This window comes from Cyprinodon tularosa, unplaced genomic scaffold (assembly GCF_016077235.1).
Source record: "Cyprinodon tularosa strain WSP-4 unplaced genomic scaffold, ASM1607723v1 ctg851, whole genome shotgun sequence".
NCBI classification, from domain to species: Eukaryota; Metazoa; Chordata; class Actinopteri; order Cyprinodontiformes; family Cyprinodontidae; genus Cyprinodon; species Cyprinodon tularosa.
Window position 1 is genome coordinate 83,082 of NW_024039620.1, and position 21,466 is coordinate 104,547.

The 21,466-nt window shown below is 38.1% G+C and overlaps 1 protein-coding gene across 2 annotated transcripts in view; it reads right to left on the reverse strand.

The window, feature by feature from the left end:
- Positions 1-2,428: 2,428 nt before the first annotated feature.
- The window catches only part of slc4a3 (solute carrier family 4 member 3), a 37,779-nt gene continuing 18,741 nt past the window's right edge, over positions 2,429-21,466 (reverse strand). Inside the window, exons 8-18 of one of the 2 annotated variants that reach the window (XM_038273029.1) lie at positions 20,802-21,021; positions 18,410-18,625; positions 18,172-18,320; positions 17,885-18,079; positions 17,548-17,739; positions 15,911-16,000; positions 15,659-15,825; positions 15,316-15,569; positions 11,523-11,692; positions 5,219-5,392; positions 2,429-4,581 (exon numbers count right to left, since the gene is read on the reverse strand). In XM_038273029.1, coding sequence (XP_038128957.1) covers positions 4,504-4,581; positions 5,219-5,392; positions 11,523-11,692; positions 15,316-15,569; positions 15,659-15,825; positions 15,911-16,000; positions 17,548-17,739; positions 17,885-18,079; positions 18,172-18,320; positions 18,410-18,625; positions 20,802-21,021 — 1,905 coding nt within the window. In that variant the 3' untranslated portion in view covers positions 2,429-4,503. Of the gene's footprint in view, positions 4,582-5,218; positions 5,393-11,522; positions 11,693-15,315; positions 15,570-15,658; positions 15,826-15,910; positions 16,001-17,547; positions 17,740-17,884; positions 18,080-18,171; positions 18,321-18,409; positions 18,629-20,801; positions 21,022-21,466 lie in introns of both variants that reach the window. The other variant, XM_038273027.1, reaches the window with a different exon arrangement.

A 21,466-nucleotide genomic window follows, 5' to 3' on the forward strand; every position in this document is an offset into this window, starting at 1 on the left:
ATTTTCCACAACTAACTCACCTGCTTTTAGTCAATAAATTAATTCTCAGAAGAAAATGACCTTAACTAAAATAAATATTCAAATTAATCTGTAGTTTTTAACCAGCTTGAACAGTCTAGTTGCATAAAGCAGCAAACAGTAATTATAAATATCACTGAGTTTTATCAGATCTTAAAAACCCAAAGGGAAATGGGATTCATGTGGCCTAATAAAAACATATTAGCAATGCCATTGTTAGCACATTGGCTAATATTAACATTAGTTTTACAAACGATCTAAAAAGTTGTTGCATGTCGGATGAGTGGGCAACAATATAAAAATAACTAATGAATTGTAGCTCTTGATTTGAAACAGTAGGAACTCCTTTATTAGACTTAGACTAATTTTATTGTTATTTATTATACATAGAGTATACAAAATGAAATTTAGTTTTGTACAGCTTTCAGACAGTTTATCAAAACACAGACCTTATAAGCTACAGATTGCTTAATGCATTTTCTTTTTGAACTAATCTTAATTGGTTAATAGACTATAGATATAGATGAGGATTCTTTATTTTTTTATTTTGACTGGAAAATCAAAAAAGGAAATTCAATCAACATTTTTTTTATTTATTTACAAAAACTAGAGAAAAAATATTTCGTTTTAAAAGGTAAAAGCAATATTTAAAAATTATCATTTAATCAAAAAGTATTTGGTAAGAACAATCTGGTTTGTGATCCTACAGTATTGAGGACAATTTTAAAATTGTTTTCTGGATCCTGACTTTTACTATGATTTCTATTTTTGTGTAATACTTGAAGAACTTAAGTTGTATAATAATGACAGATTTGGAAGATCAACAGATTTTAAATTTTCTGATTTACCCTGCCATGAGACTTTTAAAATTTAATAAAATTATCTGGCTCTGCAGCAAATCTTTAATTACTGTCAAGATTTTCTGGGTAAAAAAATAAACATTCTTATATAATTTCATATCATTTGACTGAATTATATTTTAAATGCCTTTCATCTTCCAAGCAGTAGATTCAACACAATGTACAGAGAATAAGGCGCCTTTTCCATAGCGGTGAAGAAGACCGCCTGTTCAATGAATCATCAGACATGACGAGCTACGACGACACACTGGAACCATCCTTGGAATCAGGATAAAGAAGGTCAAATTTTCTGCTTTTTTTTTTTAGGAGCGTTTAAAGGAGTTGTAATTTCAGAAATGAAGACACAGCTGATGTCTATGATTTTACTTTTTACATTACATCATCTTATGACACTTACTCGCAAAATTGGTTGAACAGGATCTAGTATGAATATTTTCATAGCTATCAGATGATTTTCCCCTTCATATCACACATCAAAGTCCATGAAAATATTGCCAACCTCATGGTTGTCGTGTGGAGCCTTTGTTAGCTGTGTTCTACATTTGTTATCACTGCCATGCAGGCAGTGTTGGGTAAGTCACTTTAAAAATGTAATCCGTTACAGTTACAAGTTACCTTGTTTAAAATGTAACTGTAGTGTAACTTTTTGATTACTTTTAAAAAGTAATGTAACTAATTACTTTTGATTACTTTTTGATTACTTTAAGGTTTTAATGAGTATTGACCCATGTTCAACATTAAATTTTTGAGAACTGAATGTGAACCTTAAAAAAGCACTAAGCTGAGAGGGAACTGCTGACAGGCAATCACAGGATGTCCACAAGAAGAGATGCCAGGACCAGGCATGGAAGATTTTCTCAGACTCCTCTCATCGGGCCATACTCTTTTCTGTTCCTCCCCCAGGCTCTACCATTTGCGCAGTTTGCAGACTAACACAAGCAGGTTCAGGTTGATAGCCGGCAAACACTTCTTGCACTGCACGGTTAAATTTGAGCCATTTTCACAGATGTAAATTAAATGCTTCTTAAATTTCCAGTGCTGGAAGGCTGTCATTTTTGATGCGCTGCTTGAGCTGAAATAGAACCATCCGCTCGCTTGCTGTTCCTCAAGGAGGCTCCACCAGCACAGGATGGATCATCAGAATGGCAAATATGATAGAGACAAGGAGCCGTAGCGGGAAACGGCGATAGCAATAAAAATATCATTACATATTTTGCAAAGGTTTTTCTTTATATTCTTAAAAAAATGTAACTAAATTTCTAATTCTTAATATTTTCCGAAGTAACTGTAACTGAATTACATATTTTCTCATTGTAACTGTAACAAATTACAGTTACTCTTTTTTTTGTGATTAAATTACGTAACATCATTACATGTAATCCGTTACTCCCCAACACTGCATGCAGGTAATGTTCAGCTGTAAACATTATTAAAGCATGTGAGGTTTTTAGCTACGTCTGGTACAAATGGTAAGAATATGTAAACTTTTTGAGACCTTCAGCTTTTCTCCAGCTCTAACAAAAAAAAAAAAAAAAAAAAAAAAAAAAAAAAGCAATTAAATCCCTGTTATTTAGCCTGTCCAAATTAATCATCTGTTACCCCTTGGTCCTCTTGGACCTCATGCTAATTATTATATCAAAACTTTAACTAGTAGTTAATAACGTTAGCTATTATTTATCTTTGATTAAAAAATACTTAAATATTTTTGAATAGAATCATTCAATCTAGAACCTTAAACCATTATTTTAGATTAATAACTGCACAGAGAATCAAGAATTGCCCCAAAAAAATAAGAAGAATTTTAACCAGTTTCTGATTTGACATGTTTAAGTTATTATTTTAATTTATCTTCTATATTGACATTGTTACCTACAGTAAGTTTCTCCTTTTTTTAACATAAACTAGGGAGCTAGTCTTAGATCACACATTAATCTATTGATAGTATATTATGGTATACTGACATTACCAAACATGCTAATATTTTCTGAAAGTCTAACATTAACTTATATGCAACTATAGGCAAAAATGCTAACATATAAATTAATAAATAATTTGGCTAACAGGTAGTTGTCAAGTAGGATACAGAAGATTGATAAATTAAAAGTTATTGCTTTTTTTATTTTTCTTTACTTTGAGCCAGTAACTATCAGGTAATCCTGTAGCTAAAACTTCAGGCCGAAGAGTTGCTGGTTCTGGCAGTGGAATTACTTTGAGTAAAATCCAATAGAGACCAATAGAAGCATTGCGTCACAGGATCTGGATTGTTTGCCCAAAAGTCTAATTTTTATTTAAAAAACAGTATGTGGAGAGACAATCAATACAAGTTTTACTGCCAATCAGAAATATTTGGATGTAAAGCAACAGTAGATCCTAAGAAAATTTGCCACCTTTAGAAAATTCTTTAGTGTCTGGATGCAACTTAAATAAATATATTTTTTACTCCAATGATTAAGCATAAAGGTTCAGTCTGTTCTCCAACCCGACTCTTTGCTAGGTAGGGCTCACTTTGGCTCATTTGGCAATAATATAAAAGTCAGATTTAGGCTGCAATCACTGATCTTTGATTGGATACAGCTCTCATCATACCACAATCTGTTTAAGAGGCTGTTGTACTGCTGATTTCTGATCTTTGCCCACAGCTTTAAAGCATTTGTGATCAAAGAACAAAACAGAAGAATATAAAGGCTTTCCAACTAAAAACGTAGAAAACCCTCCGTGCAAATCCAAACTTTGCAACTTTAGACGTTGGTAAAGCACAGCTCTAACATTCATACGGCTTCAAAGAAAGGATTCAGAAACTGATAGTTATCAGTTTACTATTCAAAGTCTAAACAGCACTGAGAATCTTGCAGAGCATCAAGTTAATGAAGTTAAAATCACTAAAATATAAATATAAAGTATAAAAATAAAGGTTGGGCACATATTATCTATATATTTATATGTTAAGGGGTCGGACAACTAGGGGTTTACAGTAAAGAACCACCTGCTGCACAGTTTTCTCTACAGTTCAAACAGAAATCTACATTTAAAGACAAATAATGTGCCAGGAGGCTCAGCTGGCAGCAATCAAAGTGCTCGTTTCTAAAAGTCTGTGCAGAAAGCAAGAAGCACAAATGAACTGAACTGTATTTACAGCTTAAAGATAACGGCAGTACAGAGGAAAAGGCAGTGCAACTACAGGCAGCTCTGAATTTAGTATGTGGGTCATTTTACAAAAAAATATATTCTAAAGAAAAACTGTTTAAAAAGAGCAAAAGAGGATGCATTTTCTGTTTTTTGTTTTTTTTCACACTCTGAACCCCCCACCAGCCCACTGCTGTGTTAGACTTCATCATTATCATGGCACTTATTCCCCAAACCTGCAGAGTAATTAAAGGGAAACAAACGATTCCAATTTTTACAAGAATGTCCATTTCAGGTACGCACAGACCACTACTATCCACTTCTAAGTAAATCTTCATGGAGATTAACAGAGCGGCATCACAACCGTGCTGATTTTTACAAAATGGAATAAATGAAACTGTCGAACTCTGAGTTCGACTGCGTTTTCCAGAAAGGCTTTGTGCTTTGATCCATCGGAGCTGGAGGACAAAGAAGGTTCTTATCATTAGGTTCCGCTTTAGATTCATACAAGCATGTGGATCTCGTTGTACTCGTCTCGTCCATCCTCATCAAAGTTGGGAGAGTCTTCGTCGCAGTCCAGCTGCAAAATGAATTATTATCCTTTAGCTTAATTCCAGTTTCATTAAGCAAATAACAGTTAATAAAATAATACAAAAGGAGTTATTTAAACCACACCCTGGATTATTCTAATTTTAGAGTTTGTTTAACTGATACATTAAATTTATCATGTTTTGCAGTTAAAAACACAAAAAAACTGGATGTTTTATGTTTGTCCGACTTAAAAATACTAAATTTCTTTAATGAATTCAATTGCTTTCTGGTTTTTAAACAGAGCAAAATAAATATTTACACATAATCTTCATACAATGAGAACCATATATTACTGCAGAGGAAAGGTGTCTGAGGCTGCAGTCCTCTAGTGCCACCATCCTGCATCTTTTGGTTGGAGTTGAACAAAGTACAATACTATATGGTTAATGATTAGGCCTTTGCATGACATGTGGATAATGCCAGTGAGGATAATCTGCCTTCTGGATCAGGTGTTGGAGCAAAAATGCATCATAACCTGCAGGACAGCTCCACTTAAGAACTGCAGCAGCAGACTCCTGCGCTAGAGAATTACATGTGTTGAATTTTCTGTAAAATAAGTGAACTGATGAACAAGATCCTGGCTGAGCCTCAGACATTCCTGGAATCCCGCCGTTACCCAAACGTACCGCCTGAAGCTCACGTTCCTCAAAAATCCTGGAGAGGATCAGGCGGCGCAGCGGCACTGTCATGATGAGGATGAAGGGGAATGCCAGGGAGGCCACCGTTGACTTGACCACCCACAGAGCCACGATGCACGCCAGCTGGATGATGGTGAACATGTTCATCCGCCATGTCTTCACCTGCGGCAGTAACCACACGTGTCACACAGAGAAGCTAGCAGGTGCTTATTGAGACTCATTTATCACCCAGGCCAGAAAAGGCTCTACTTCATGCAGAAATCTTACATTTTTTGGCTCCATCTAGTGGAAACTGGTGTACAGGTTCTAAAAAAAGAGTCAAACTAATGTTGATAGCCTCTTTTAAAGGCTTTCATAACAACATGTAGGTGGTTCTGAGTGGGTCTTTGGATTAGAAACAGAGCTGTGATGTGTCCATGTGGCTACATGGAGCTTCAGAAACGATCATAAAAACAAAATAAATCACATAAGACATGAAATCGCTTTCACTGCCTCCTGAAAAAATTCACATATCCCACTTTTTTTTTCACATTACATTACAGACCAGTCTCAGAACTGATCAGAGAAAACTTTTTCCAAAACACGCTTGCGTAACACACGGGGTTACAGCTGGGGGAACAAACCAGAAAGCACTAAAGACCAAACTGCTTCAACAGCACTGAATGTACTGACGTCTCCTTTAATATAAATGAAGAGAGTGCAAGGACCCTCAACATATCTATTTATAGATGGCCAGACTCTGAGAGGTGACTAAGAACAAATAGCTTCAGAGATTTGATTGGAGTTCATCCTCGTTTGGAAGAACAGAAGAACCCTCCAGGAGGGGAAGCATTGCTAATGCACTCCATTAATCAGAGATTTATGGTCAGAGATGCCAAAAGTAATAATGTTTATTACTCAAGTAGAAGTATATATCCTACTGTTTAAAAAGTTAGAGAATTAACTTAAGCTTTTTACTCAAGTTTACACTCAAGTGTAAAAGTACAATTTTTAACACTCAAGTATAAAGTTGAAAAAAGTGCAGGAAAAAATGTTAAGGAAAAAAGCTTTAAACCTTATACTGGTTACTGCAATACCCTATTAAAGGGACATTTTCTGGATGATAACTTCCCTATTCTTAATGTTATCAAGTGGGAATGCTTATGCATTCCCACTTATTGTTTTTCTGTTTCTCTTTATTATCAAGTGGGAATGCTTATGCATTCCCACTTATTGTTTTTCTGTTTATATTTATTATTATTATTCCGTAGGTTTTTCTTCGTTTAACTAGTTCAACAGTTTTCAGCTGATTTAAACAAATTTGGTATCAAAACGTTCGGCTTGTTCAGGAGAATTCTGCTATATCTTTTGGTAAAGATATTGTTCGTAGTTTTTGCGATATTCAGCTTTTTCTGCGATTTTTGGCCCCATTGAAATGCATGTAAAACTTCAAAAATTCCACTAAATCTTCAGCAACTTTGCCCTTTAACTACTTCAGCATACTTTCAGCTAGAAACACCATTCAACTTTTAAAATGTTTCCGTATCTTTCTGCTATTACTGTTTAACTCGGCTTTCAGCTAACTTTTACAGTTTTGCTTCAGTGAAGCTTCAAACTTTTAAACAATTTTTAAAGATTTTCAGATTTATAATGGAAGTCTATGGACGGAATGTTCAGCTGCTAGAGTGTGCCACTCTAGCGTTTTCAAACATTTCACTCATGCCGAACAGCTTCAACTCACTCGCTCATTTTTTACTCTATCTAGATAAATTTTACATCAAAACGTAGGGATTTTTGTCAGGATTCAGGAAATGTAACCCTCATCTGTGTGGCATTTACGGTTTTCCGACAGTTTGGCCCAGACCACGAAGAAGTCCACACTTCTCCAATAGAAATCCAATGAGAGCTCTCTGAAAATCCGAACTGAAAATTCAAAAAAACAGACTTTTTCGTATCGCTCCCATTCGGAAACTGTTCGACGTAGCAACACGAGCCTTGTGGAAGTTGTTCCTCAGACCTTCCTAGCACTCACATTGAAGGAAGTGTGTCGATATCTTTTATCGTTTAGCTAGGAAAAAGGTTTGTTCGGGGGTAACAAATATGTCCGAACCCCAAAATCAAGATTTTGACAATTATACACTTTTTTACATCGTCACCACGCCTAGACGAAATATTGTAGAAATATGAAAGTCACACCAGTTGTAGTCCAAAGATGGCTGACGCTCACGGTGAAAGAATTTTTTGAATACCTAATACGGTTTTGGCTCACCGCTCGTTTGTTCGGAGGGAAAGTTTTGCTTTTGAGAGTTCTGCTCTACCATTGTGCTGCATGTTAATCAATGAGACCAGCAGGATTTCTCAAACCTTTATATTCCTCCTTCCCATTAAGGTTGTGAATGAGCTACAGCCATGAAAGTTACCCCAATCGGAGACAAAGGATAGCTCTCGCTTAGACTGAAAGAATTTTTTAGATACCATTTACGGTTTGTCTTCAGCACTTGTTTGTTCGGAGCTGATAATCCCATTCAAAAAAGCCTGAGAACTAAGGAACGAAAGTGATGCGCATGTCTCTCTCTCACTGACAGGCTCGTTAACGTCGTCAAGGTAACCGAGCTTCAAAGGATTTTACCTCCACCACTTTAAACAGCACATTTTAATCTAATGGAGGGAGACAACACTGATTTAACATTAGGAAGTGGATACAATATGACTACTGGCCATGACCCTTCCCTTCACACGCAACCCTGATAGACTTTCAAAATAAGACTCCGGGGACCCTTCAAAATAAAAGCCCCTACATTAAACTCATATTTTTTCCCAGCATATGGCTCAACATTATGACCCAAACTCAACCACTTTTTTAAAAATGAGACTCTAGGAGTTTTTCAAAACACACCCCACAGCAAATTTCAAAGTAAAAGCCTCCCATTGCCACTTCATCTACTGCCCTAATAACAGGGGAAAAGAGTGATTTAACGATTGGAAAGTCATCAAGTATCATTGCTGGGTCTGACCCTTTTCTCAACACACAACCCTGCTAGACTTTCAAAATAAGACTCCAGTGACCCTACACAATAAAAGCCTCTATATTATACTTGTGTATTAATTGATGCAAATGGCTCTGCATTATGACCCAAACTCTACCAGCTTGTTTCTATTAGACTCTAGGGACCTTTCTAAAACATATCCCAAAGCGAATTTCACAATAAATGTCTCCCATTTATGCTCTAATACAGCATCTACTCACCCCATAACATGGAAAATTAGTGATTTCACATTTAGAAATTGATTCCATATAACTGCTGGGCATGACCCCAGCCTTGACACACATTCATGATAGACTTTTGAAATAAGACTAAAGGGACCCTACAAAATAAAAGCCTCTTCCTTAGCCATACTCATTCATTGTGCCGTATGGCTCGTAGCTATGACCCAAACTCAACCAATTTCTTCAAATTACACTACCAAGGCCTGTTGACCACACACCTCAGTGCATATTTCTTAATCAGGTTCTAAGATTTCCACTGTAATAAAGCATCGGCTAACCTCGTAACTTGCAGCCTAAGCCTGCCAACGGTGCTTTCATCACCACAGCAGCTCATAACATGCAGGTTAGTTTTTTTGATAAATTCAGCTCCTTAAGTGGTATTAGCTCTCTTTCTATAAGCTTCTCTCTCTGTCCTTCCTCTGCTTCTCATGGTCAGTCTTGCACATAGGTTTGTAGATTTTCAATCCTCTAAGGATGACACTGTTTTCTTTATGCTGATCAACCGACACATTTTAAATCATTTCAAATTGTTTTGCTAAGTCTTGACATTTCCACATATGATTTTAAAATGTTAATACTTATTCAATACCATCGTCCTCAACATTTTACATCCCATCCTTAAGCTACTAATTTTTTCTTCAACCAGATAAGATTAAAGTTTTTCTTTGTAATTTCTTTTCTACTTCAGCTAATTTCATACTTTTCAGCCTATGTTGTGAACTTTGGCTTCATTCTGCTCTTTTTCTGGACAGGAATTAAGCTTTTCTGTTTGCTGCTAATTCATAACACACCTGACATGTTTCTGGAAAGTAGGTAAACCCCCCTTCAAAATTTCTTTATACATTTTTCTAGAAACTTGGGAGACATTATATTAAGACCCTTCTAGTGCCCACTTTCAAGACATTTTTTGATATCATGTATGGTTTGGCTGTGCAGCTTTTAAGATGAGTTTGTTTCTGCCATTTTACTGCCAAATGATTCTACCCTACAAAATCTTCAGATGATTCAATTGTTTTCTGCAGTTTGAAGTTTCTGATGACTTCCTATCACATTTTCTTATGTTTTTCAGGTAATTTCAGCTTTTTTCATTCAGCAAAAGCATTCCCACTTTGATGTTTCTCCGAAACAGCTTTTTCTAGTTACTTTTATATTCAATGGTAGCAGTGTCAAGTTTAACTTCATCATCTTGAAAAAATGTTGTTATGAGTTGAACAATAATTTGGTGCAGTCCCAAGTCTAACCACAAAAACAAAAACAAAAAAAGTCTAAATAAAACTAATTATTCTGATGTTTTTTTTTTTTTTTTTTATATTTTAACAGGCCATAACCAAAATTAGCTTAAATGAAACAAGACTAACGAGTCTAATGAGTTTAAACTATAAGAAGTAGGAAGTAGAGATAATTGCAAAAGAAATGTAAGAAGTAAAAAGTTGTCTAAAAAATAATTACTGCAGTAAAATATAGATAGCCAAAATGTCTGCTTAAGTTAGCAAAGTACTTGTACTTAACACCTCTGGTTATGGTACATCGACCATTTAACCAGATGGTCTGGTTAACCAAAGGTTTAACTTTCAGTCTGAAGACGAAGCATCAAATCTTCAAAAGTCTGGCACCAGGCTAATGCTAGCTTCACCGAGAAGCACAGTAGCAGCAGTTCTCTAATGTAATGCAGGCATCCCCAACCTCGGTCCTCGAGGCCCGCTGTCCTGCAGGTTTTAGAGGTTTCCTTACTCCAGCACAGCTGATTTTATTCGAAAGCTGATTAACAGGCTCTTGGTCTGCTGCAATCATTATAATCAGCTGTGTTAAAGCAGGGAAACCTCTAAAACCTGCAGGACAGCGGGCCTCAAGGACAGAGGCTGGGGATGCCTAATGTAATGTATGTTTTACTTGAACTGGGAGCACTCTACATAGAGCACTAGTGTCCAACTCCTCAGCTCAACAGTCAATGTCAGCTTTAGATCCGCCTCGACTGTATAAAGCACCTTCTTAGCATGTAAGGAAATTTTGCCGTAAATCATTGGATTTAGGTATTATGAATGAGGGATGCATTTAAAACATGCAGGGCGCCTCCTACTGAGGACTGGAGTTGGCTACTCCTGCTGGACCTTTCTTCCTGTTGCTGGAGGTTTCTTCCTGTTAAAAGGGAGTTTTTCCTCTCCACTGTCGCTATAGGCATGATTAGTGTGAAGGGCTTTACTTCGAGTCAATGAGTCGATGCAATCAACTGGTTTTCCTTAAATAGAAAACTTCTAGTGAATTTGTCTGTATGATCTGGATGAATTGTTAAGTGCCTTGAGATGACATGCTTTGTAAATTGGCGCTATATGAATAAACTAAATTGAAACTGAATTTAATTGAATACAGGTTGATGGTGGTCAACTGTAGGGAGAATGTTTAAGACTATGACTAGTTTGTCTTTAAATACCACAGTGACACAGTGCACAAATGAAAGAGGCTTTAAAAACCATCTAACAACCGGACTGAGAATGAATGCATCTGCAGAGGAGAATGGTTGAAAAGACAAAAAAATACATGAGGTATGATTAGAAAGACAAAGACAACCTTAGGCTGTGATGGCTCAAATATGTTCTGGAGTCAGTTTGGATCATAAACTCCATATTTTAGATCCAAAAGGTTTTTTTTCATCCTTCAGGCGCTTCAGTATTTTGTCTCTGTCAAAAAAATTGGATCAGAACCAGCAAAGAGCACAAACAACTAGATCAAGTTAAAATAACTAATTACCTTAAAAGGTTGCTGCCAGCTAACAGCTTCAAGATTGGATTTAAGGGAGGCTGGGCAATTTCATTCAGTACATGGACAATTCAAAGTGCTTTACGTGAATTAGACAATACAATAGAAAAAATAAAAGCATAATAAAAGCAAAAACATTTGTAAAACAAATAAAACGATTGGACCACAAAAAGCAGAATAAAAGCAAAAAAACAAAAAGGAGTTGATTTTGTAAAATAAAACAGGAGCCAAAGTCTGAAAGATGATTAAAAAGTCAGAACTGTTAATCAACAAGAGGAATGAATGCATTACCTTAGTGACGTAGACGTGGTCAGGGTGATGCTTGGCTGGAGTGACCATGAGAGTGATGCGTTCGTACAGCTGGATGCCAGTCAGGGACGTGACCCCCATGTAGAGGAAGATCCCAAAGAGGACAGCCAGAGGGATGTGGCGCAGGACATCAGTCATCACCATCGACATACCTGAGAGCAGAGATGGATTAATGAGCATTCATTAGATATTATGGTCTCTGAAACGCTCACCGCAGGCAGGCGGACTGATCTATATACACATGGGCCTGTTTCATCAGTTCATTTTTAAAGTTGTCCTGATGATGCATGGTTGAAAAGCAATGACTCACTTTCGATTTTTCATTTTTGTAGACTTTTTACTTGTTATTACCTTTGTTGGATTCAAATTTTTTTTGCGTGCCATGGTGGGTCTTGCTTCCATAAAAAGAGGGGTCAACAACAATGTCGTATAAATGTTTGTGATTATTATAAGTTGTTTTTTTTGTTTAAGATAGTTCGGGCTGCACTGCGGTGCAGACTATCTAACCTGTGGGAACCAGTGGTACTCTGGGTAGCTCTGATTGTTTCATTTCAAATGAACAACCTGAAATTTAGCTGGACATTAGAAGAACTATCCTCCTATTTTGGATGGATGAATCTAGTAAATCTGCCAACCAAATAGTGCTTTTATGTGGTGAAATATTGAGCCACAAGAAGGTCAGGGGCTTATTGAAGGTTATGAAACAGTGTTTAAATAATGTACACCTAAATAAGAGAGAAGTGTCTACATTTTAGTGGATTTAACTGCAGATGTTTGAGCTTTTCTAAGTAATCAGGACTCTTTATGGATGAGTAAACAAAAATAACTTAATAAAAACCATTTTAGTCATTTGATGCACAATCTCTCCACATTTAAATTAATATGGCCTTACTTGATGGAAATTTGAGACCAAAGCTGCATTATAAAGGGAAGAAGCATACACCAGATCAAAACACAACAAATAGGAATCTTTCACTTAATAAAAGATGAAAACAAACTTATTCAATAGTTACTGTGATTATTTCATAACAGAGAGCAAAAGAACAGCTGAAAGCTTCTGCACTGCATGAGTCACTTTTCTCGATTGTTCAGACATGCAGGAGCTGCAAAGATGGTGCTCAGAACCTTCCAGTTTATGTTTACACGCCTGGAAAGCCCCAACACAGCAATCAATGTCAATAAAAATAAAACCCCTGCAGCTGCAAACAAAACAGAGATGCTGAGACTCTTCTGTTGCCTGCCAGTCACATTTTATAAGAAAGCTGCATCCAGCGTCAGCTCAGAGGAACGTAACCACCGAGCAGTGAAAAGAAGCAGCCCTCAAACCATCAGTCTAACCTGGTTTTCTGTCCGTACAAGCATGAATGTCACCACGGTAACAGCTGCACTGTTACTACTAAATGTTTCATAAGTGTTGATGATGCTGGAGCTATAACTGATGGCATCAAGACTCCCCCGGTAAAACAGGCTCATTAGATGACAATCAATCGTGGGCTAAATATTCTAAAACACTGCTGACTTTACTATTCAGTCTTTAAAACCCCAAACCAGGGCAATACAGAAAATAAAAGCAGAAAGCTGGTTCGAATGAAACTGTATTTTGGGAAAACTTATTGTAAGAAAAACTGCAGAAAAATAAAATAAAAAAAATAGCAACTTTACTGCTGTTATATATTGGGGAAAAACATAGTAAATGAATTTGACTATATGGTATCAAATAGTAAATTCTCTCTTAAGCAGTGGACTGTCACTACCTTGACGCCAGAGTGTTTGCAAGTCTTGGGTACTCTAGCAGAGCACGTTTGGCCTTCTCCCCCTGGAAGGATCGCTTGAGCTTCACATTAGCTACGTTTACATGGACACAACTAATCGGATTGAAGGCCTGATCAGATCAAAAATGTTTCATGTAAACATGTCAGACTGAAGATTCTAATCCGATTCGGTCCGATCGGATCTAAATTTAATTCCGAAAGAGAGAGGTGGTTTTTGCCGATCGCCATTCCGATTGGCGTCCATGTAAACACCCATTCGGATCTTAAGAGTAAAATAATCTTCACTGCACATGTGTGCAACGTCAGCGTGACGTTTTTCCGCCTTGTCAACAACAGGAAACCACCGGTCGCTCTCGCTCTTGTTGTGAACAACATGGCAGGAGGAGTCTAGGAACGCCGACTTATACACTCAAGTTCATTTAAAGCTGCAGGAAGCAGGAATTTATCCTCCTCCTCTTCCTCTTTTCTCTCTCCACAGCCCACTCGCTCTCCCACACTGGTTCAATCGCTCATTCTCTACATTTTCTCTCGGACATTTCGCTGCCAAGCGCTTTTTTCCTCCTCTCTCCTTTTTTCTTTCCGCTCGCTCCGAGCGCATCGTTTGTCAGGCCTCCCAAAAACCAGACGCAGACAGAACTGCCAAGTTTGGCAGGAAGTCCTGTGCACGCTTAAAAGATTTAATCTGATCCAACGCTTGGTACATGTATACACGCGTCATGATCGGATCATTTCATTTAGTGCCCATGTAAACGGAGATTTTGAATTTCCGATCAACCAAGGTTTGGATCGGATCGGGGAAATTTTGCGCATGTAAACGTAGCTATTGAGCAGGGGATAAATCTCCACATGTGCGTTCAAGTTCTCCTGGAAATCTAAGTGGCAGTCCACTTCATTGCTCCTCAAGGAACCAACCTAACCAAAGTAAAATCTGTCCGCCCTCCAATGAGTCAACCAAGTCCTGGAATAATCCACACCGACTGGATTCTGGGAAGAACACCTTTTGGGAAACGTGAGTCCCGTTTAAATCTATGTATTTGCAAGTCGTTGTTCAAGTTTCCCACGGAACCTGAACTTAACTCTGAACTTCCCTTCTCACTTCCAGTTCCGGTTCACCAGCTCTCTGAGTAACTCTGGATCCAATGCATTGTGTGTTTTCAATGAACCTGTTAAATTTTTACTCTGGTTCTCTGAGTGGTTTCCTGCATGTGGGTCACATCCCTTAAAAAGAACATGACAAATTCATTGTGTGATTTTGTCTCAACTAGGAAGCACTTGCCTTAATCTCCATGGTAACACCTTCAAAAGGGTCTACTTAAACGATTAAGTTAATAATTCTCTTTAAAGTCGTAGGGAGCGGATGTTCCAACCGTTGCATTTCCAAAATCTCCTGAGTGGTGCCAGACTTTACACGAGTGAATACAGTGAATGTGAATGGCTGCTTATCAAGGGCGTGGGATTGTTGTGGTTTGCAAGAAAGTTTGATTGTGGCCAGTTTCTCGGAAGCATCTTGCTAACCAGTTAGCAACTTAGTGCTAGTAGGTTCCCAATGGGACACTGTTAAGGAGCGCTATGGACAGCTGAAACCTGCAAGAGGAGGAGAGTTTTTTGCCGGAGGTCGCGGATGAGTCTCCTCCATCATACATTTTTTTATTTAGTGGAGAAAAGTGGTTTTCAGGCTTACAGCTGTAAATGTTTGAGCCCTTGCCTCGCAACGCTGCCAGTTCTGTTAGCTCTACGCCTGCCGAAGACACAGAAGTCCATTCCCGTGAACACTGGGACGGAACTCAATGGGAAAGTAAACTATTCTTATTTCTTATTTAAACCATTATGTATATTAGCTGCGACATATGAATCAAGATGCTATGACCGAAAAAATTTCAATGACAGATGACCGTTGATATATGATTGGGCGAATTTAGGTGTACAAGCTGACATATAACTAACAGGCCTGCATGAAATAACAAAAAAAAAACCCCCACAGAATTTAAGATCTTTCAACTTACCGACAAGCACCGCTACGAGAAGCCCAGTCAGCCTCTGCTCCTTCACCTCCTGGATCATGGGCTTTTCTCCAGGAGCCGTGGCCTTGCTCATGACGGTGAGCGCGTTGACATGAGTGACAGATCGAACGGTGGCTGCGGTGAGCCACGGCAGGCCAAAGAGCGGACAGATGGCGCCGAGGACAACGATGAGCAGGAGGTCCAGGTGGAAGCCAGAACCTTTCATGAGACGGCGCTCCTTCTTACTGACGATCAATCTGGGAGTTTTGAGAAAGAACTCCTAAATAAACACTAACAACAGACACAGCAGACAGAAGCATCTTGATGTGTCACTGATGAGACGCACGAAGTGATTTGAGTTTCCATGAAAATGAGAATGAAGACAAGAAGAGCCGGGACAACAGAGGCTCCCATCATCCAGGTAGGAAACGGCTGCTTGTCTCCGAATGGGCTGATCAGCCAACCTCTCTTGTCAGGAGACGTGACGGAAAATCCAGATGGCACGTTGAGTTTCTGAAAGAAAAAAAAGCAGCTATATGTAAGGAGGAAAACCTTTTATTATGTTCTGATAGTGACGGGAGTCACAAGCTGAAGTTACCCGAGTGTAGGTATCAGGAATGGAGACGTCCACCAGCACAGATAGTAGGATAGAAATTGGAATCCCAAAGTCTCCGATAATTCTTCTGGCCTAAGGATGTTAAAAAAAAGGTAACTAGGTTAGAAAACCATAAAGTAATCAGGATTATAAACATAAAAATCTTTGCTGCTTATCCATCTAAATCTTATCTGAGGAAATATTTATAGGATGGTTTTCATGCCTGGGAAGCTCGGGTGATTCCTGCCAAAACCCAGAAAAGTGAAACATGATGGATGGATTTACAAGAAATTCAGAAAAGTACCGAATCCTCATCCCATTGGATAAAAAAGTATTAAATGTTCTCGCTAAATTGGACCATGAATGTGCTGGAGATCCCTGAGTTTCCAACCATCATATCCAGTCCTTAGTTTGTCTCTATCTGGTCAAATCTAGAATCTAGAAATGCACGATATATCTACATTAATAGTGGGGCTGGTCCAATAAAGTAAAATTATTGGACCAATGTACAACTAACAGGGGTGTCATGTATATCATTAAGTTTTTAATTCTATTTTAGGAGGGTAATGTCATGTGAAATGTGTTTGGTCATGTGACAGTGTTTGTGGTTGTTAAATTAAAGCAGAGAGTTTCAGCACTGTGGTTGGTTTTTCATAGTCCAGATTTTCTTTTTTTATCTGTCCATGCCTAATCTTCACTTACTAGGCATGGACATCTGTCCATGGCATATGTCCACTTCCTGTTTCTTGGCTTCTCCTCAGAAACTCAAAGTTCCAGGGTAAGGTTGAGTTCTTCGAACTAGTTAGACCACTCTATGGCATTTCCTTGCTGATGATTTTATTTTAAATTTTGGATGTTTGTCTCACTAGGAGACTCAGTCAGACACATTTAGACACTTCTGGATTAGAGATTAAAATTGTGCTGCATTTTGGCCAACCGAATAAGAAATACTTATATTTTGGTAGGGCAATAGACTCAAATGCCAGAGGGTTTTAGCTGATCTCAAGGACTTTCTCCTAGGCTTTTCTGATGTTCATTTGCCTAACTCTGTCTCCATGAACCCCAGATGGCCTTTGCAGATCTACGCTCACACTGTGCCTGGTTCTACTGGAGGTTTCTTCCTGTTAAAAGGGAGTGTTAACTCTCCACTGTCGCTACAAGCATGCTTACTGTGAGGGATTGCCTTTGAGTCAATGAGTCGATGCAATTAACTGGTTTTCCTTAGACAGAAAACTCTGAATCATTTTGACTGTATGATCTGGTGAACTGTAAAGTGCCTTGAGATGACACGTGTTGTGAATTGGCGCTGTATAAATAAACTGAATTGAATGAATTACAACTTTACAACAGCTTTCAACCCATTATTGAGTGGCGTGTTAAATGTGGAATTTGATGAGGGTCTCTCAGTTGTTCTTTGAGTTGAAATTGAAGAAATCAGTTCTGGAAATGTGTCGTTTTTAAACAAAACTGTCGAGACTATCTAACCTACTGTATGGGAACCAGAACCCTTGCTGCGTTGTAAATGCATCACTATCTGCTCTAGTAATAAAGGAAGAACATTTTAAACATGTTCTTCATTTTGCACAAAACATTTGGCGAATTTAAGACTAAACATTAACAACTACAAAAAAAGTTCTTACCTTTCCACCCAAAAAGCGACTGTTTCTGAACTTCCTGAGGAAAAACGCAACAAAGAAGGTCCCCATCATGAGAACCAGAGACAGGAGAGCAGTGTTGGGCTGATTGAGGATTGAACCATCCAAACTGTTAAAACCTCCATCTAAGTTGGAGTCTGAGGGGTAAACTGTCATCAGTGGATGTTCCTTAAACACCTGGAATCAAAAATAGATATGCTCAAGTTTAGTTAAACTCAAAGAGATAAATTATCAAGAAATTACGAGATGCTCATCTTTCTTTATGTTTTAGATTTTAACTCATGGTGAAAAACTGTCATTTATTACATATTAAAGCAGTTACCTTGATAAGCTTAGAGAAAGTCTCATAAATAAAGATGAGAGAGATGAGAAAAGCAAAAATCTCCTGCGTGAAAGGAGAAATGTAGCGGACAAGAAAACTTCCTTCAGCAGCCACGATCACCAGGACGATGAAGATGAGCCAGAAACCGATCCAAACTCGACCGGTCAGGTACTCAAAGTTGTACGCCTGACAGAACTGATGAAAGACAATGTGTTGTTTAACCGACTGACATTGTGAACAACTGATATCAACATGATTCATTAATTTCTGGGTGTTTTGATGTTCACCTTGTAAAAGGCTTCCTCAAATACCAGCAAAGGTCCAGAGAAACCGATGATGAGCAGTGGCTGACCGGCCAGCAAGGAGAAGATAACTCCTAGGGTTGCCGTGGAAACAATGAGCTCAGTCACCCCCATCAAGCCATCGGTTTTCTCTCCTAAAACGACCAGCAGCTCAGTCAGGCTTTCAGGACTACGTTAAACAAAGCATTCCCCTCTAAAAGCACAAAACAAAAATGATGATTACCCAGCAGGCCTCCGAATGTTATGGTGGGGGAAAGAGCAGCAAAGTAGATGAAGATGACGGCAGCAACACATTGCATGTCCAGGGCGTCTTTTAAATCGCTGACATAAAGGGGATAGCGTCTGCGGATGTCGTGGATGAGGCCTCCAAACGGGACTCCTGAGCGCTTTAACGGGTCCACCTCCTGTTCGGCTTCCTCCTCCTCCTCTGGACTCACCTCTGCTGTAGGAGTTTAATCATAGTTTTCTTTACCAAAAAAGGAACTATTTTTGTTTCACCCAGGTCAAAAGAATCTCAGGGAATCTATGCCCCTCCTGTTTCCATGACTTTAAAAGACTGCAGAACATAATGAAAATTAGCCTAATGTTGCATGGTGGAGTAGTAAAGATAGCTGCACTACGGCTTCAGTCCAGCAGGTGGTGCTAATAATCTATGCTGTAAGCCATTTGTTCAAATAACATTGAGAACTACATCTGGATTTAATTATTTACTCCCGTTAAAAGAAAATTTTATTATAATAATTTTTTTGTTTGAGCTGATAATAGTAAATGATAAAGAGCTTTAGTCATACAGTTGATTTATTTTATTCTTAAGTTTTCTCTGGATCCATAAAAAAGGAAAAGCTTAAATTAATATCTTACATTTAAGTTTTACCACCCTCTACCATAGCCTGACATAGTCCTACTCAATTCTAGTCAGAATATCAGTCTGATACTGCTCCATAGAGCTGTGATTATGGGGCGTGTTTCGAACGAACCAGGAAAAAAAAATGCCTCTGCACTCAATTGGATAGACCTACAACCAATAAGAGCAACGGAGTGCGTGACGTATGTTAAGCAACGCATAGTTGTTGTCAACAAAAATCAAAGCGTGCAGTTGCACGCCTCGAATAAGAAGATGAGCCTTGATCGCGTTTCTCTGTTCCTATTTTAAAATTAATTTGCTGTCGATATCTTCTAGAACAGACCTAATAGCAGAATCTAATCACCTAAACTCTCCAGCGGCAGCCATTGTTGTTGTCACCCATGCGCGCTTTGGTCACGTGGTTGATTACGTTACTGTTAATCATCTGTCCATCATCGTATAAAGCCCGCCCTGACAATTTGATTGGCCCGCCAGATATTGTGCGAGCATTCTTGCGCTACTACTGAGCAATGCCAGACCGAACTTCCCGACCTCAAACGTTGTGGGCGGGACTAAGTTCGGAATGGCACCCAGGCTACCTCTACCAGGCAGGAGATGTTTAAATATATCCATTATTATTTAAAGCAATATACATAATTATTTTTTCAAAGTCAGTTTAAATACATACAGCAAAAACAGAAACTAATTGTTTGGGAAAGATTTTGTCTATTAGAATGCTTATAAAGCCCAGAACATAGCCACTTAATAAGTAAGTATAGGGCACTCCTGATTCTTGACAAATTGAATCTAGAGTTGAAGTTCTTAGGTTTACTTTCTCACCTAGAAATAACTAAAACTATCTTTTGAGAAATTAACAATATCAAAACTATATTTTTTCACTTACATCTGATTACTGACCCAGCTGGTAGTACAATGTATTGTAGCATATCTTAATGCTCAAAAAATCCTCCCTCTTCTACAATCCAGAGATAATCTCAGAAGGGCAAACCCCAGACCAGGTACACCTACCCGCGAAAGTAAGGCCTTGGAAAGTGTAAATTATCTTGCTATATTAGTATATTGAAAATCAACCTAAGCTATTTAAATCCCAATGCTACGTAAAAGGCTAGAGAAAAAGCTCTTAATGTAACATGAGTACAAGTTTTTCATAAGATGGTTTAATTTTTTTACGAAAAAAAAGCTACTTGGAGGACCCAATAACCACATCTTTTTGGTATTGATTTAGTGACCAAACCCAACCCTGATTACTGCCAGACTTACAAAATTGTCAGACCCCTTAATAGAACTTGTCTCACACAATGAGGTAAGCTAAAGGAAACAGTACAATGGGCAACAAAGAATCACAAAGAGAGCCATCATAACCGGATGGAGAAACTAGTGTAGAACCTTTACAGAAATACTCTCCCAGACTGTTTAGAATAAAAATAAAATAAAATAATCACACATTTGTACAACATTCATTTGTTTGAAAACCATAATTTGTTTGTATTCTCTTAAAAAATGTAAAGTCCTCATAAAAAGATAATTTTGATTGTCTAAACAGAGATAACTGCTACCACCTATGAGTAAAATACAGTAATCTATATACAGTAAACCAATACTTATTACATTTCTGAAACCAATTCTTACATATTTGGTAAAACTGAAAATATTACTAAAAAACAATTTACTAAATGTACAAAAACACATTTATTTAGAATATTGTTAACACAGCAAAAAGTGACTTGTGGCGTACATTTTCCCAGATTACCTTTGTTGTCTTGCTCCGCTCCGTACATGGACTGGTGCATCTTGCCTTCTCGATCCTTCCTCTTCCGCAAAAGTTGCTTCTGGAAATCTGCCACTGTCTTCAGGAGGTCTTTGCCCTCCACGTCTGAAGGTGGGATGACGATGCTGCAGTCCAGGAACTCATTGATACCACTCAGGAGGTCCTGTCTGTCATCTGCAAAGTAGGCCACCTCATGGAAGTTCTACAACAACACCATATCAGAAAACAGGTATTTTTAAATATTAATGCAAATCACATTATCTTTTCTTCATTTCAAACAGTGGACAAGGCTGAGCTGACAACAACTCTCTTCGAAGTGGATTGTGTTATTGTTAATTTTTCCTTTTTTTCTCAGACTTGCTCTTGGTTGAGGAGGATACTTTTTCTCGGCCTCCCACAGCCTCCCCTGTCTGCATTGGTTAACGATTTTTTTTGTCTTCTTTTTTAGCTTCTTCAATACGTTCCAAAAACTGTGAATTATGGATCTATTCAGCTGGTCTCTCAATGGACTTGATCAAATTTTCTTCACAGGAAGACAGGTTAAGGGCGAACCCTCCTGATCAGACAGGATGTTTTTCTCCAGAAACCCAATGGACTCCTGGGAAAAATGGAAGATTGTACGTCTTACAATGTCAGCGTAGGACGTA